Source organism: Strix aluco, chromosome Z (genome assembly GCF_031877795.1).
Source record: "Strix aluco isolate bStrAlu1 chromosome Z, bStrAlu1.hap1, whole genome shotgun sequence".
Taxonomy (NCBI): Eukaryota; Metazoa; Chordata; class Aves; order Strigiformes; family Strigidae; genus Strix; species Strix aluco.
In genome coordinates, this window is record NC_133971.1 from 15,318,211 (window position 1) to 15,334,768 (window position 16,558).

Consider the following 16,558-nt stretch of genomic DNA (forward strand, 5'->3'; position numbering starts at 1 on the left):
TCAGACTTGGGTCTTTTGAAAAGATTACTTACAACTCTGATACCATCTCAAACTATCTAGTTGAACATCCAGATTAGCAGGAAGGAGGTTCTTGTATCTTAAAATACTGTTCTGGAGACCATGTATTTGTGAGAAAATACATGCAAAGACAGTTTTATGTTTTATTATCAAACCAGCTGTACCTGTAAGGGGACTTGTGGCCTCAAGAATTGAACAATATGATTGACAAAGCATTTCTTACATGTTAGAGGACAGATCAGTCCTTTTTGAGCTGTACTCAGCATAGAAGCACTTACCTTCTTATAGTTCAGATAAATGACACAGCATGAAACTGGTAATAGAAAGGTCACGTTACTGAAACCGTTGCTATAAGAAATACGCCTGCCAGTATTTGCAGCCAGGTGCCTTGTGGCTAGCAACTGGTTTTCTCAAGATTAGTTTTATTGGGTCCACTGCTACTTTGCGCCAGTAGCATTACAGCATCTACTTACTTAGTTGAAATTACTTTCCTTATGACTTATCACAGCTGTTAATTTCAACTTTCTCAGTTCCTGAGTTTTGGAAAATGCTTAAGAAAGTTGTTCAAGGACAGTTGTCGGCATGGTTAATCCATACAGGGATTATGATAGCTACACTAATGCCCTGACCAGACAACAAGATACAACCCTGCCTTAATAATCTTAAGCAGAAGATCATTCTTTCAAATGTGAACAATTATGTTTTTAATAAGCACAGGAGAAGAATTCACAAAATAATTTTGTTTGTCAGCCTGTATCAGTCCAATGTTTGCAACTATGTCAAACATCTCATTTTCAAAGATGAGATGCGCCCATGGTAGAGTCATCTACAGGAACTCAGGATCTTGCAGACTTAATCTCATTTAAAATCTCCATATCTTTGAGATTTAATATAATTAAAAACATACAACAAGTTAATTTATTCCTGGAATTCATAATGAAAAAACAATAACAGACACCGGATACATCTTTTCAGCCTAGCAGCATTGGTTGTGACCTGGATGATGCCTATGGTGAAATTACAGAACAGAAAGCAACATCTCTTCTGTTATGGCCCTTGGACAAATGTGCAAACTCTCATTTAGGTCAACGGGAAGGAGCCATAGATATATCTGGTCCATAGAGGGCTTTTTTTGTGGCAGAAAATTAGAATTACAAAGCCATAAAGGAAGAAAATATGGCTCTTGTTTAAACTCCTGTAATTCCTTTGTTATAGAGCAAGACCTACCACTTATTTTCAGACTGCAATGCCTTTCAATTCTGGAGCTGTAGAAACAGTAAACAGTGGCCCTGGTTTTGGAGATGTTTGAGGATTGTTTCATCTGGAAAAGCATTTTTTCTCTGCAATAGGGAGTGCAAAGAATGGAGCCATGTAATTAAATACATAATTACTACCCAATAGCATGAAGACTAGGCAGACTTTCATTTAAGTGTCTTTATTGGGAAAGTATTCTATTTTTACAGTCTGTGAATCACTTGAAATGCAGAGGCTAGAAGAGGCAGCATGTTACTGCATGGTAGCTGATAAGAACGAATTCAAAGTAAATTTTCACAGTAATTATCTAGTTATAGGAAGTAAATAACTGGTGATCCCCTACTGACCTACCTTCGTATGCATATAGGATAGCTGCATATGTGTTTACAAGCCTTAACTGGGCTTGGGTACTTCACTAAGTAACATAATCTAAACACAACCTGGCCTCAAAGGAGGGTGGAGGGGAGCTTAGGACAGAGCCTAAAACTGGTTCGGCTTCTGTCTCTGACAGTTTCCTTTATAAAATTCATCATCAGCAACTTTTCTTGACTTTTTCTTTTAACCTCTAAGGGCACAGCTGGGCAGAGCTGGCCCCCAGCATCGTGGCTGGGTGGACAAAGCCCCGTCCCCCTCAGCCAGTGGCTGCCTGACTTTCAGGTGAGCCACAACCCATTAGCAACAGCCTGACTGTGCACCAGGAGGCAGAAGCTAAATTGGCAGCACATACATTATCTCAACCGCAAAACTTGAGCAGGCCCCTGTGTTTCCTTGTGAGGAGCTATGCCATCACGTGCCTGGGAAGCCTTGGAGAGAGCAGAAAGGAAAGGGTGCTGGTGTGTCTGGAAGGCAGCTGGGTTTGGGAGTTCAGTTTCTGTTACTCCTGCTTTGCCACGTTAGAGTGGGGCTATGTTTCCAGGCAGGTTTACTGAAAGGGGATAAAATCGCTCCTTTTCTCTAAAGTCTTCAGAGTGCTGATGACTTCATCTGGGAGGCCTCTCGTGGCTCACCCCCCTCTCACCACTTTCTCTGTTCACAGTCCACTTGCTTCTAGGTCTAACGGGGCTTGACTAAAGAGGTTTCTGACAGAAACATGAAAAAAAAAGCATGTAAAATTTGGGTTGCATCAGTCAGGAGTCCTGTGTCCCAAGCCACATGCCAAACAGTGTCTCTGGTTTGGTCAGGTGAATGCGTGGCTGCATTTTACTGTCGTGTGGCTTAGCAGGCTGGGCCGCTGGCAGTTACACCTTTAACAGATGTATGTCCAGTCAGATGAGGCAGAGATTTGTGTCTTCAAAGGCCACTGCAGGCAGGCCAGGAGCATTAAGTTCCCTTGGCCACTTTGTTGGAGTCTGTCTGCTTGGGCCCAGATGCTGCAGGTTTGGGCTTCCCTCCGTCATCCCGGCAGTTTCTCCTCCAGCATTGCTGGGGGATGACTCGGTTTCTTCCTTTCCAGGGTCCTACTTTAGTATTCTCCTCTCATCACCCAGCACTGAGGTTTTCTTAACATTTCACCCTACTTTAGTCCTGCCCAGCATTTCCTCTTGTACCTCTGCTTTATTCTGGGAGGCTGATTTTTGCCACTGGCACTTGTCCTGCTCAGTCCCAAGCAGTGAAGTGTATTCTACAGTACTTGTCAGTTATCTCACAAGCTCTCCCTGCATTCATTCTTCTGTCCTTTCCTTGATTTCTTATTTGTTCCGTTTTATTACTGTTCATGTATTCTGTTCCCTGCTTGGGGAGTTCTTCTGTCAGAAACTACTGCAGTACCTGGGCAATAGTTCAGTTTCAGGAGAGCAGCTTTACCCTCAAATGCAAGGAAACTTCTCCACAATTTTCTAACACGAAGAGGTGAAACCCAGTTTGAAGCCAGCTGTGTCTGTAACAGTCTGTCTTTGCTGCTGGAAGAGTTTGTTTTACATCTCTTGCTCTAAGAAATAGTTTAGCATGTTATATTTATTGGTCATCATTTCATTTTGGGAGCCTGCGTGATTTGGAAGATGGCCTGAGCAGAGTGTGATGGGAACCATCTGAAGGGAACAGGGATCTGGAGCTACTTGAGGGGGTGTATGAAGTAGGATCTGGCTGTGAAGGGTGGGCTCATGGTGCATGAGGCCATGGGCCCATGTGGCTGCACACCCCTGGCTGCTGGAAGGTAAGGAAGCCATTGGGAGTTGCAGAGCGGGAAGCGGGAGGTCAGCCAGGACGTTCCTCAGTGAGGGCAGAAAACGCAGAAGGAGAAGCAAGCTGCTGTGGAGGAGGCATGAGGCTACTAGAGCTCTTTAATTCTTGGAGCATGATGTGAAAGATTATGATAGTTGCAGAGTAGTTTAGGATATTTAGTTGTAGGCAGCAGCGTGCTGTAAAAAAGCATTATTTTATCTGAGAAGGGGCCAAGCTGGCAAACAAGGAAAAAAGCACCTTGTGAGCTCACGTTACTGCCTGTGGATGATGGATGCTGTCGCTCAGCTGAGGAGCCCAGGCAGCAGGAAAGCAGAGCGAGAGTGGTTTTGCCCTCGAAGGCAAGGAAGCTTCTTGTTTGTCTTTCTAAAATGCAGAGCGTGCATTTTTCAAAAAGCATATTTCCTCTTGGATTCAGCTCAGAGTTTTTCTTTTCTGATGCCAGAGTTCTGAATTCTTGGGGTGGGAAGAAAGAAAAAAGACGGGGGGGGATTTCTAATGGAAATCCTGACAGTCTGAACTGCTTTTGCTGTCTGCGGTACAGTGCTTCCTGTAACCTATATGGCCAAATGCCAGCATGATATCTAATACACACTTGGCTGCTGAAAGTTCAAGTGAAGGGGACTGCTGGGTTGGAATATGCCAGGGAAGGAAAACTGAGTTCAAGTGCTAAATTGCTGTTGAGCCTGAGGGAGAGTATTAGCAACTTCAAAGAAATCAAGTGAAGATTTCAGTGTTTTGTTAGATTTGGTGGTCGGCTCATCTCCTGCCCTACGAAGGTAGGCACGTGGGAACCAGTAAAGACACAGCAGATTGCAAAAAGAATAAAAAATTCAACAAAAAATTCAGTGATCAAGTTTGGCAGCTGATTTACTCAGCAGGCATAAATCTCTTCCATAAAATGGTGCTCAGAGTAAGACTCTTACACCACCCACTGAGAAGTGTTTTACTGTGGCACATGTGCACACCAAGGTGAGGTCCCTTACCTGTACTGGTGTAGGTGAGGTGCCAAAAACTTCTTTACACCCCTGCCCTGGTGATGTGGAGTAAGAGAGCTCTGGCTGTCCCCTGAGAGGCCAAGGGGATAGCAGGAGGGTAGCAGAGCTCCCTTTCAGTTGGATTTTTGCTTCCAGGCCTCAGAGACAAGACTGATGATGCAGTTTGTATATAGGATGCTGTGGTGGTTTAGGCCCTGCCGTGACCAGAGACCACGCTGCCACTGCCCCTCCCCCACCCTCCAGCCGGACGGGGCAGGGAGTGAAATACAAACCCCAGAGTTGAGATAAGGAGAGGTTTAATACAGCAGTGCAACAACAACAAACCGAACAACAGCAAGAACAGTAACAATAGCAATAACAGTAATAACAATAAACAGAACAAAGATATACCAATACAGCAGTGAGAGGAGCGACATTTGGCTTTTCCCTTATAAGGTGCTTTATCTTGACTTAATTGCAGGGTTAGCATCCGCGGCACAGGAGCCCCTGGTAGTGTGGTGACATGACTCCACATGGCTGATGGCCCTCAAAGAGGCAGTGGTGTCATTTCAGGGCTTGGGACTGATCTTTCTTTGAGTCTCCGCATCTCCCTTCCTCCCAGCTAATGGTCTTTCACCAAAAGCTAATGTTGAATGTGCCCTCCCCTCTCCTAAAAACAGCAGTCTGCAGGCTCACACTTTGTTACAGAGAAGTCCAAGCAGTTAGATCACACCAATATTAAAAAAAAAAACAAACCCTGAATCCCCCATATGATGTCATTCTGCCAAAGCAACCCAAATCAAGCTGATAAACTGACTTATTTTTAGCTTTTTCTGTGAGTAGCAAAATATACTTAATAGTTGAGTCTCCCACCAGTAGCCACCTGCACTGTAGTCCTATCCCTGTTTCCACACCAAACATCAGTAATGCCATCAGCAGTTTACATATCTTTGCATAGGTTTGGTTATGAATGAGAATCTTTCATGTGCTTAATAAATGGGAAAAGACGCATAAGCAAATAGTATAGTTAATTTATTGTTGAAAAGAGTAGGGATCTTATCCTATTCCTCAGTTTGGGGAAGGCAGTGGTTAGGGAACTGCTTTTTCTTCCAGTAACTGCTTACCCTTATTATGACCCTGAGACAATTTTAAACAGAAAAAAAAAAATATATGTTCAGGTTCTGAGCCATCACCTGGTTATAGGTTTAAATAATTCATTCTCCTGCCTCAGCTTGGGGTATCCCAGGTATGCAGAAATCTGTACATGGCTGCAGTCCTTCACAGTGACTGCAGGTATGGACGGATGGACCTTGCCTTGGTGCACTGCCCACTGGCAACCCTCCCTAGCCTCAACAGCCATGCTTCTAATTTATCCCAAATCCCCTCTGCTTGTGTGAACCTGCATTGAGTGTGGTGTCCAGGTAGGCTTTTTTAAACATTGATCTTAATGTTATGAATTTGTCTTTTGTTTGTTCTGCAATGTTTCCAAGTGGGCCAGAGGCTGTCTCCAAGGCACTAGGGTGTTGCAGAGTCTCCCCTTTCTTTTTGGGCAAAGTCCTTCTTGCCTCTGGTCAGCTGCTTGCATACAGTGGGTCTACAGTCATCCAGGGGGATGGAGAGCAGCTGCAGAGGCAGGTCTGGGCCCTGTGCTGCGGGTACTGTAACCAGCACTCCCTTCAGTGTCCCCACACCACCCTCACCCTTTTCCTATAGCCAGTGTGGAGTGCTGAGACTAGCATGTCAGCTGGCCTGAGCCTGCCTCGTTAGCTCTCCTCTGATTAAAATGGGATTACTGAATCATTTCACAGGGCTGAAGGTGTCTGTTACACAGCTGCCGAGTAGGAGACTGTCGCTTTGGTTGTCTGTCAGAGGATGAAGTGGTCAAAAGCACGCAAATGGCAACCTGGTAGTATTCCTGCTGCGTAGGGGTTTCTCAGGGAAAGTTTGCATATAAGAAAGCCTCCTTGGGTTAAGCTAGCATAGTACATTAGTACAAATGCTTTACAGATTAAATTGTTCAGGTATTCAGGTATCATATTGATACATTTGGAAATAGGAGCAATAAAGGCAGGATTATTTTGCCTGGCTGGTGCTGAGTGTTAACCTCCTGTGGTTGCACAGAAAATGAGAATGACCAGGATCACTGCCACTGAGGAAGCAACCCGCCTGCGCTGCCTGCGTGGTGTTGTGCAAGGCTAATCCCTGTCTTTACCCTTTTCCTCTTAAACGTTCTTACTTGGTTGTGCTGCTCTATGGGAGCCTGTTACAGTGCCACCTCATTGATCACAGCTGCTTAATTTCCTGTTTCTTCAGCAGCATTTAAAAGCTTTTTTGCTATTTTGCTAGGAAATGAGAAGATAGTTTCAGGTTTTGCAATGGAAATTGGCTTTGTTAGTATATGCTCTTGTTTAATATGGCACAACAGCAGCTGCACAGGAGACTGTCAAAACTAAATAGCATGCCTTCACTTAACTAAACAAGCATCTGCCTAACCCCTGTCTCGAGGGTTGCTTCCAAGGATGGAATGAAAAAGCTTTTACTCAGATCTGACTCCAGCACATAATGTGACAAATGCCCATAACGATAGACTGGTCTGTTGGTTTTCCACGATGTTAGCCTGGCAGTGCCACTGCAGTGTATAAAAACCGGAGAAGCAATTGCTTGCTGCAGTTTCAGGCCCTTAAAAGGGAAAAAACTCTTGGTGCACAAATACAAAAAGGCTTCTCCTATAGAAAAAGCATTACAGAACTGTGCTCAGAAACATCGTTGCACAGCAGTGCAGTCCGCTATATTTATATAGATAGTGCACAGTATGTGTTTGCTTTGGTGTTTTTGGAGAAAGGGGTTGCTTTTACATCATTTGAATATGGAACTGCTGTTCTAGGTTAACAGGTTGTGTGGTAATCAGGAAATATATTTTAGTCTAATAATAACAATAAAATCTAAATCTCACCTAAATTCTGTATTTCTTAAGGCTTCTTTTTGAAAGCGGGTAATTAGGGACTGATAATAAAATGTTATGTGGGCAAATTGCCTTCAGTGAAAGATGGGAGAATGTTCTCTGCTGACACACTTATACCAAAGAGTTGTAAATGAGGTCTCTGGATAGAAAAGTAATTGAAATAGTTTTCTGTTGTCATTCCTAGGCATTTAGCAGCATTGTGTAGCATTCCTTCAGACCTCTGTTTTAAGTAATCCTAAAAGGAAAGGTAATGGTGAGCTGGCAACAACTAACAAAAAGGAGAATGTAATTCTGAAAAATTATCATACTGATTTAAAGAAGAGGGATAGAGCTAATTAAGAAGTAGGAACAAGAGTATGTGTACAGCAGAAGCTGCACTCCCAGCAGTGCAGCTGTGATCAGAGCGGGGGTTAAATCTAGAACAGAGCAAGCCTGAGCTCTTCCAGCCAGTAGAGGAGCACAGTGGAAAACAGCTGGTAATGTTTTCCAAATGAATTTGTTCCTCCCAGCAGGAGGAACAAACAGCAATAATTCTGCAGGTAGATTAGCTGAGAGTTAAAACTCTCAATTACTGTGTGTCAGCATGACGAACTGAAAGGATTCACTGCAGAAAACTTCTTCAGACAGAGTACTTGATTTTTGTTCTGTTCTTTCTCTTGAAGATTGGCTTCTCTTCAAAGACACTGAGACAAGAGCAAAAACTGAGTTATTAAGAAAAAGAAATCTCTATCATTAATATTTATTGTCCTGCCAGATACATCTCAAGGCAAACTGTTGACAGGAGATAATTATTGCTTTATCAGGTTATGCTGACATAAAATCATACAACACAAAATTGAGCTTTACACTTCTATGGCTAACAAAAGCTTAAGTGCTTTAATCTTAATTTACATCATTAGATGGCTTAGAAAGCCCCGCAATACAGATTAAATGCAGAAGTATATTTGAATGAGTCAAGTGTAAGAATAACTGAATCAAATTCAAGGAACCTAGTTAATCCCAAGAGCAACTTTTATACATGAATTTGTAGATTGTACTAGGAGCTGGTCTTGTGTTCCTGTGCGCTCTGATTATAAATGAATGCCACGGGTAAGGCGCTTGGCTCCCCTTTTCAGTCCCTTGTAAGCTCCAGGCCATGTTCTCTGCCATCTTTCATTCACTGGCAAGATACCCAGCTCCTGGCTTCGTGCAGCCATCCACTGCCCTCCTCCGCCTTCCCCCTGGGGACTATTTAGAAAACAAAACCATGCACTCCCATGCTGCTTTGTGCTGTCCACAAGCAACTGAAAACCCACTTCTCTTCCTTCAACATTTTTCTCAAGACTGTCTTGTTGCAGAGGCAGTAAAAGAAAAATTGGTAACCAACAGGCTATAGATTTGATGAAGCTATTGCCAGTATGCTGTTTGGGGTTATCTCACTTGGGCCTTGTGCTCCATCTCCATGTGTCTTGTCTGAAAAGCAGATTGTCAGCTACTGGAGGCAGAAACTGTGAGCCGAGTTGCCAGGCTCTGTGGTAATGCAAATAAATAAGCAAAACAAGAGAGCTGCAGGCAGGCGAGCCCCAGGGACTGAGCAGCAGCTACAAAAAGGCGGGGATATAGGCAGTTAAGCTTAAGCTTCTATCAAAGAAGCAAAGAGATGTTAAGGGACCTGACCAGGCTCTGCCCCATGGATGCCGGTATGAGAAACAAGCACTGAGAATTTACCATGTTTTTTCCCCTTGTACATTGTCTTGCTACAGACTGGCCCATAAGTGGTTTTTGCTCAACTGCAGCTGCTTGCACATGTGTTAGATGTAGCTCAAGGCTACACTGATAGCTGTAGAAACAGCCCTCTGGTATATCTTATCTTGTTCTTTCCACATCGGCATTTTTGCTTCCCTTTCCTCTGCATCCGTGTTCCCAGGAGCAGAGAGCTGGTTCTTTTTCAGGGGTCTCTGAAAGCTGCTGCTCCAGTTACAGGTAGTTGGACAGTTAAGTGCTTTGGATTGCTGGCTTCTGCATTAGACCATTAGTTGGTGGGTGGTAAAGCACCTTCTATTTTGTTTAAGGTGCAGTCCTTGAGATGAGCTCTGTAGCCTGTGACTGTCTCTTTTGTAGTTACTGGGAAACTGGAGGCAAAGCTCGTCTGGATCTTTTTACTTGAGCACCCCTTTTGGGGCAGGTAGGGAGAGCCAGGAAGGGATCTCACCACCCTGTGCCGCTCAGCCATTGCTCTGGGTACTGGACATTTGAGCTGAATACATGATGAGGACTGTGCCTCCCTACTTGTTGTTAGCATGAAATCCAAGGAGTGCCATTTCTGTTGAGGGTATGTTGAATTGGCTTAATTGAATCATCTTTATTCACTTTTCCTAGCAAGTAGGAACCAGGTATTAACAAAATGAGAAATTATCATAAATATTAGTGATAGTGAGAAGAGGTGCATGTCCTGAGAAGCTGTCTGAACTGAAATGGAGTAGTAGAAGGTAGGCTCGGTAGTGAAAACAGTACTTTTTTGTTTGTTTTCATTATGCTAGGCCAGTATAGGCTTCACAAAGTCAGCTATCTGAAGGAAAAATCAGGTAAGACTCTGACCATATTCAAGTCCATAGTTAAAACTTTTCTCTAAGTCTTGTTTTCATCTGTGAGAAAACAGCTGTAGTTTATCAGTTACGGGCTGTAGTCAATGTTTCTCCAGGCATTTTCTGTACTCTTAAAAAAAAAAAAAAAAAGTTTTAATTCAGTAAAGTCCTGATGACGACACTTGTCAGCAGTGCTTCAGCCTTTTGGGGGGGGGCTGAGTTTTGGGTAACAACTTTTCAACTTGGGGCGTACATACCATGAACCAGTAGCTTTCAGGAGTTGTTCAGTGCTCTAGTTCTAGTAAATAGAGATGGATGTAGCTTCTTAGTCCTGCTTGTGACTCAGCCATAAGCCAGATTTGCTGTTTAACACAGGCTCTCTAGGTTTGTGAGCGATGGAGTGGTAAACTTTAAAAACTTGCTTGTCGGCAGCAGCAACATTGGCATTTCAGATCCAGCTTCTTAATTTGGTGATGGTAATTTTTAACTATCAAAGGGCTTGTGATCGTTAAAAGAAAATGGCAACTGGCCCATACCAGCATACAGTCAGAAAAATACATAGTATGGTCATGTTGGTTATGCAGAACAGGAAACTAGTGATGAATAGAGGTGAAGGAACTGCTGGTGTTTAGTCTGAAACAGCTGCAGGGCTCAGCAGGATGAAAGCACAGCTTATCCAGGTCTGTCCAAGATAAAGCAATACTTAATGTAGTTTGGCCAATCAGCCAGGAAACACTGCATAAAATTTGTCACTTGGTTCTTAAATGTAAGCAGTGATGAAATCCCTTCACAGAGAATGGATGTCACTCGCTAATGGATTTTGCCGCCCCAAAGAATAATGACATTTAGTTCATTCATGCCATGGTGTTGTGTCATCGTTAGAAAAACGCTGGAGGAAGGACTTTCTTTTGTGAAATGTCTGGCATTCACAGACATTAATTTTAGACAGTTGGATGATGGTTTTTGCATTTTGTGTATATTAACTGCTTACTAACTAGGACCCAACTTTTCTTTCTCAGTGAAGTTTTCTTGCATCAGGCTGAATTTCTTTAAACAAACACGGAAACCTAACATACTGCAGAATAGGCTAGTCCAGCTGAATTGAAGAATATGTGAACAAGACTTTACAGCTGTTCTTGGTAATCTCTTAGTATAGGGAAGAGGACTGTTTTCTATTTTATTACTTTGTAGAAATTTTGCGATTAGATGAAATCTAATGGGTGAACCATCACCATACATAAAAAGTACAACTTTCAGCCCACTTCTAGAAAGTGACAGCACCTTTACCAGCTATTTTTGTCAAGGTGCCAGGTTGCATAAAGGGCTTTACAAGGCATGACAAATAAATAGGTTATGTTTATGGGATCTGGAAGGCTGTATTCATTTTCCAGATAAACTGGTTGTGTTTATGCAAAAACTATTTTTCATAGTTCTTCCTGTTGTTCTGAGTAAAATTTTAAAGAAAACAGAAAGAAAATTTTGATACCTATGAGCTGTCCTGATGTTTAGCTCCTTCCTACATACCTTGTATGAGGGAGGTCTGCTTTTGTGATTTATTTTTAGCAGGGCCCATTAGAGACCACTGTAGCCACTAGCATATTAGGCATTTTGATTAAATCTCTCATCTTTGTGCACAGGCACATCATGTGTGCGTGGACTTTAGTGTGACTTTTAATTTCCTTAATGAAGCCCTCACTGCTTAGATGAAGATTGGCTCTCATAGGAGAGAAAACTATGAATATGGGACAGGCAAAACATCTAGTCTGAGCTTTTTACTTCCAGAGTGAGGCACAGCAGGGTGTTCAAGCAGTTTAACAAGATGGTGAGTTGAGGCTTTTGCTCTGCATGCGCTTGCCTTCTGCAGCAGTCAGTTGCCTATTTAAAGGATCCCAGTGTTACCTGTGCACTGGCCGTTGGTACTTAGATCTGTCTGAGTCTTGACTCCAGAATCCCTTTATTACAAAAGCATCTTACTGAACTGGCAGTATTATTTTTCTACTATGTCGTAATGTGGCCAAATAAGCAGGATGCAGTGTGAGATTTTTTCATATTTTTTTTCTATGCGAGAAAATCAATGTAGGAAAACTGCAGAGGAAAAATGTTTATGATGAATGACTAAATAAAGCTGAATGAGGCCTAGCAAAACACAAACTCAAAAGTGGATGGAAACATTCCTAAGTATTTGAAAAGTGCAAGTATGAACAGTTGGCAGAAATGCTCAAATATTCTGCAAGCTCTGTATACCTAGCAATAAGGTGTGAAAACAAAGGATGTAGAAGGAATACAGAGATTAAAATTAGGAACTAGGCCATTATCATATGAAATAAGCCTTTCACAAGTAAAACCACAGGATAGCTCCAAGTTTACATAAAACACTGCAATAGTATATACTAGGGAACAATCAGTAAAGGAAGACTGGATGGATGAGGAAGAATCTTACAATCCTGGTGCGTGGGAGTAAGTAGTGACCATGATAACCATTACTACATGCCTTGTGTTTTAACAGGTGTTAAACTGATCGTTTGTTAAACTTCTGTCTTTCTGTTTTTATTTCTAGGCCTCTTCCTTATCTTAGGCTTGATACTTTACCCTGCAGGTTGGGGATGCCAGAAAGCAATAAGCTATTGTGGACCTTATGCTTCTGCTTACAAACTAGGAGACTGCTCCTTGGGCTGGGCTTTCTACACAGCTATTGGTGGCACTATTCTGACGTTCATCTGTGCAGTCTTCTCGGCGCAAGCTGAAATAGCCACATCCAGTGACAAAGTGCAAGAAGAAATTGAAGAAGGAAAAAACCTTATCTGCCTCCTTTAAGTCCAGTGGGGAAAAATACCAGCGCCTGGATGTTAATCTGCTTTCCATTGACTGGGCAAGCAGATCCACTTACCTGTTTCTACCATTTGTGTGATTGAGCCCCATGCATTCCAGGCCGGAACTACTGAAATGGTCTTTCTTCCTTGCTGGGCAATGAGGATCAGAGAAAGGATCCCAAAAGCAGAATGTAAATACTTGGGGATTTTTTTAGTTTCATTCTATATTCAGGACACAGTGGAATATATTAATCTGACTGGGAAGGTGAGGAATCATGTGTATATAGCAGGAATGTTGTTGTTGTAACTGACAAATTCTGATTGATCAGATTGCCTTACCCACCTTGGTCACTTTGAAGAATTTGGATTTGAAATAATAAAAGCCAGCACATTTTCTTTTTTTATATACAGAAGAGAAGCCTATTTTAATTAGGCTTTCCTTCCAAGGGCCCCCCCTCACCTGTGAATATTTCACCACCACCTGATTTGGTACCATACTTTTCATTGAGGTGCTTTTTGATACCGAACTTCCTTAAAGTACAGTGCCTTCTCAGATAGTAGGTATATGTTGGAGAGAGCAAAGCTGACGTGATGCAGTTTACACCAGTCTTTAAACATTTAAAAAACTGAGTCCCTGCCAGGTTTCCTTGTCTTGAAGCTTATAGTGCAAGGTGTGTGCCACTTGTTACTTAGCAGGTAAATGGTTTTGTTTCCACTGACTAGACTGAGAAGCTGTTATACTGGCTTTCACCTGATTCTGACAAAATTGTTTGAAATAACTCTTGTTAGAAATATTTCTACAGTCTTATTAAAATGCCTGAAATCCCAAGCAGCTGACAACTCTCCACTGCACAACTGGGCATTATCTTGCGAATGCCAACAGCCTGGCCTGGGCTGTAGCCTCTCCTACAGCTGCAGATCATGTGTTGGACTTCAACAGTATTATTCTTTCTTTTGCCAGTGAAACCTCATTCCTAGTCTACAGATCGGTCTGTCTCATGACCCAGGGCCACATGAGTCCTTAAGAAATTTACATTTTTCAGGAAGTCTTGCCAAATTCTACATGGCTGGGAAGATATTTTTCCTTTTTTTAAAAAACTGCATGTAGTATGGACCCTTTTCCAACTCAATCAGCAGAAATTAAACAGGCCTTGCCACAAATGACATTCCTTTCTTAAAGGCAGTTGGTTGTATTACTTGTGGTGTTGCATCACTTACTAGAACTACTTCTGAAAACAAATTTTACAGGTATTTTGAAAAACAAAGGAGTGATGCAACAGTGCCATAGGAGCATGGGGGATAATTCATCTGAGAAGTAGTTCTAATGAAATACTAAGTGAATTCTAGACTCTTCTTGGTAGTTTTGCATCATCCAATGACAGTGTTGCTCTGTCACTTCACTGTATAATACGGAGCAGAAGTTCTTGTTTATGCCTGGCCCGTGCCTTAAAGTGTGCCACTAGTTATCTATAGGTATTGAAAAAAAGGGTTGTTACCGTGCAGGTAGCTCTCCGGTTTCAGTACCCTGCTCCCGTCGCTCTCAGTACGAGAGCAGTTCAGCGGCCGCCAGCCCCCGCGGGGTGGGCGCCCCCCTCCGGCGCCCGCGGTGCAGCGCGGCACCCCTCGGCCCGGCCCCCCGCCGGCGCGGGCCCTGCCGCGGGTGCCTCGGCCGCCTGCCCGACGGCCGAGCCGCTCTGCAACACGCGAGCTCGGGTTAAAAAGGGATTGTTTGTTTTAACCTAGACTCTTCCTGCGCTCACCTGCTCCTGCAACCCATGCCCCCCCCTAGTCTAGTCTAAAACGGGTAATGCACTTTTCTTTTAAATACTTACTTTTAAAAAACAATCCGCGGTCTGGAACCAGTTCTGCCAACTGCCTGCACAAAGCCGGGCTTTAACAAACCGGCCCTGGCGCCGCGCGGTGCCGGCCGCCGTGGGACGTTCCGCCCCCTGCCGGAGCGCGCGGCACGGCGGCGGCCCGGCTGGCCGCGCCCCTGAGGGGCAGGGGAGCTGCCGGGGGGATGCGCGGTTTGAGCTCTCCTCTGGTGGGCAGCGATCCGATGTCCACGTCGCCACCGCCAACGAATCGTGACACTGTGTTAGGGCGAGAAATGCTGCTTTGGCTTCAGCCAAAGTTCTTCCAGAAGGTAGAGAGGGCATATACTGCTTTGGCTTAGAAGTAAACAGTGACCAACCTTCATTTACATTACTCGCTGACCTCTGCTGTGATCTACAGAACACTTAAAAAAATTTAATAGTGCCGCTGTTAAGTACAAAGGCGGTATTTTCAGTGGTATGTTTTGCTTTTGTTTGCATTTATAACCAAGAAGAACCAGCTTTTCTGCTTGTTGCTGGTATACTATCAACTTGCTCTGCAACAACATAATAACTAACTTATAAGAATATCCATGTTGATCACATAGCACACATAGAAGACAGGCTGGGAAGAAATACAGAAAAAAAAAAATCAGAATTTCTTTTCTCAGGGTTCTGTTTTTCTAGCAAGTGATAAGATGGTATGTATTAACAGCTTTTTTTTTTTTTTTTGGATGAGGTTTTCAGGTATAGGGTGCACTCATTAAATCTGACAGCTTGACAGCTGTTTAAAGTTGTTCCTGAAGTTCACTTCAGCAGTAGCTTTCAAAGATCTTTTGGAAAAAAAGAGAAGTCAGCTTCAAGCTAATTTAATTATTTCATGAGGGGGCTGCAGAGTGTAACTGCTTCTTAATTATATGCACTGCCTAGAATCTAGAAGTTGCTGGGGATTTTTTAAAACCTGTGTGCCAGTTAGTTCAATTTAATTTTGTTTTTGTGGTATTGAAGAATTCTTCAAATATCTGTGGTTTGATCAACTTTGTAAACCTGTATTCTGTAAAGTGCCATAGACCCTTTTTTTTTTTAATTGTAGCATATTTAAAATATATATATATATATATATATATACACAAACTTGTGTGAGATGTGCAATACCAGGAATGGGTTTTGTTGTGGTTTCTTTTTTTTCCATTACTTTTTGCTTTTAAACAAGATATTTGAAAAGGGACTTCCCCAGGAAGGAGTGGCTGGAGTTTTGGTGGTGTGGACAAAAACTTAAGGCATAGAGTAATGCAACAGAATCACTGATTTTGAAGATTAGTACACCACTAGTAACAGCAGCTTAAAGATTTAACAAAAATCTCTTCTATGTTGATTTGAAATACTCAGACCTATGTAATACAAGCAATTCAAATGTGAAGCTGTGTCCATCTCTGGCAATATATAATCTAAAAACTGAAAAGGCTCAGCAAGGTTTCTTAATGTGCTTTATCTATAATGTGGCACTGCAAAAAACACTGCTACTGAGCTGGTTTTGGGTTGTCTATATCACCTTTGTATCTATTTTACTCAATAAAGTTCTCTGGCTTCTAAGGGATTTTTTTTCAGCCAAATCATTTCCATTTTGCATTGTTACCCCACATCAGAGTATCTCACCTCCTAGTGGTAAACAGAGAGGAGCTCAAGTCTTCCTTGAAAGCAGTGGGTGCTGGTGCCTACCTCAAGGAAAGGACGGAGCCCAACAAAAGCAGAGCAAGGCAGCAACGTATACACCACAGCCGCTTTGTATAGGAACAGCTAGAGTAGATTTGAGCCATGGTTTATTTGTGGTACTGTTTTTCTGTTCTTGAGTCACCACTATGTACATTTGTTAGCATGAGTGATGTGATGTTATTTTCAATCTAAATTTCAATTAAAATGTGAGTTTTCAAACTTTAACAGGAGTCTGACTACCTTAATTCAAACATACTGGACAAGTTGA

General features: G+C 42.7%; 1 protein-coding gene and 1 pseudogene across 4 annotated transcripts in view; both read left to right on the forward strand.

The window, feature by feature from the left end:
- LHFPL2 (LHFPL tetraspan subfamily member 2) overlaps positions 1 to 16,515 on the forward strand; it is a 129,288-nt gene extending 112,773 nt beyond the window's left edge. For all 4 annotated transcript variants that reach the window (XM_074813448.1, XM_074813444.1, XM_074813447.1 and 1 more), the window contains one exon: positions 12,511 to 16,515. In XM_074813448.1, coding sequence (XP_074669549.1) covers positions 12,511 to 12,767 — 257 coding nt within the window. In that variant the 3' untranslated portion in view covers positions 12,768 to 16,515. The remainder of the gene's footprint in view (positions 1 to 12,510) is intronic.
- Positions 13,464 to 16,515, forward strand: LOC141918676 (uncharacterized; annotated as a pseudogene).
- Positions 16,516 to 16,558: the final 43 nt, after the last annotated feature.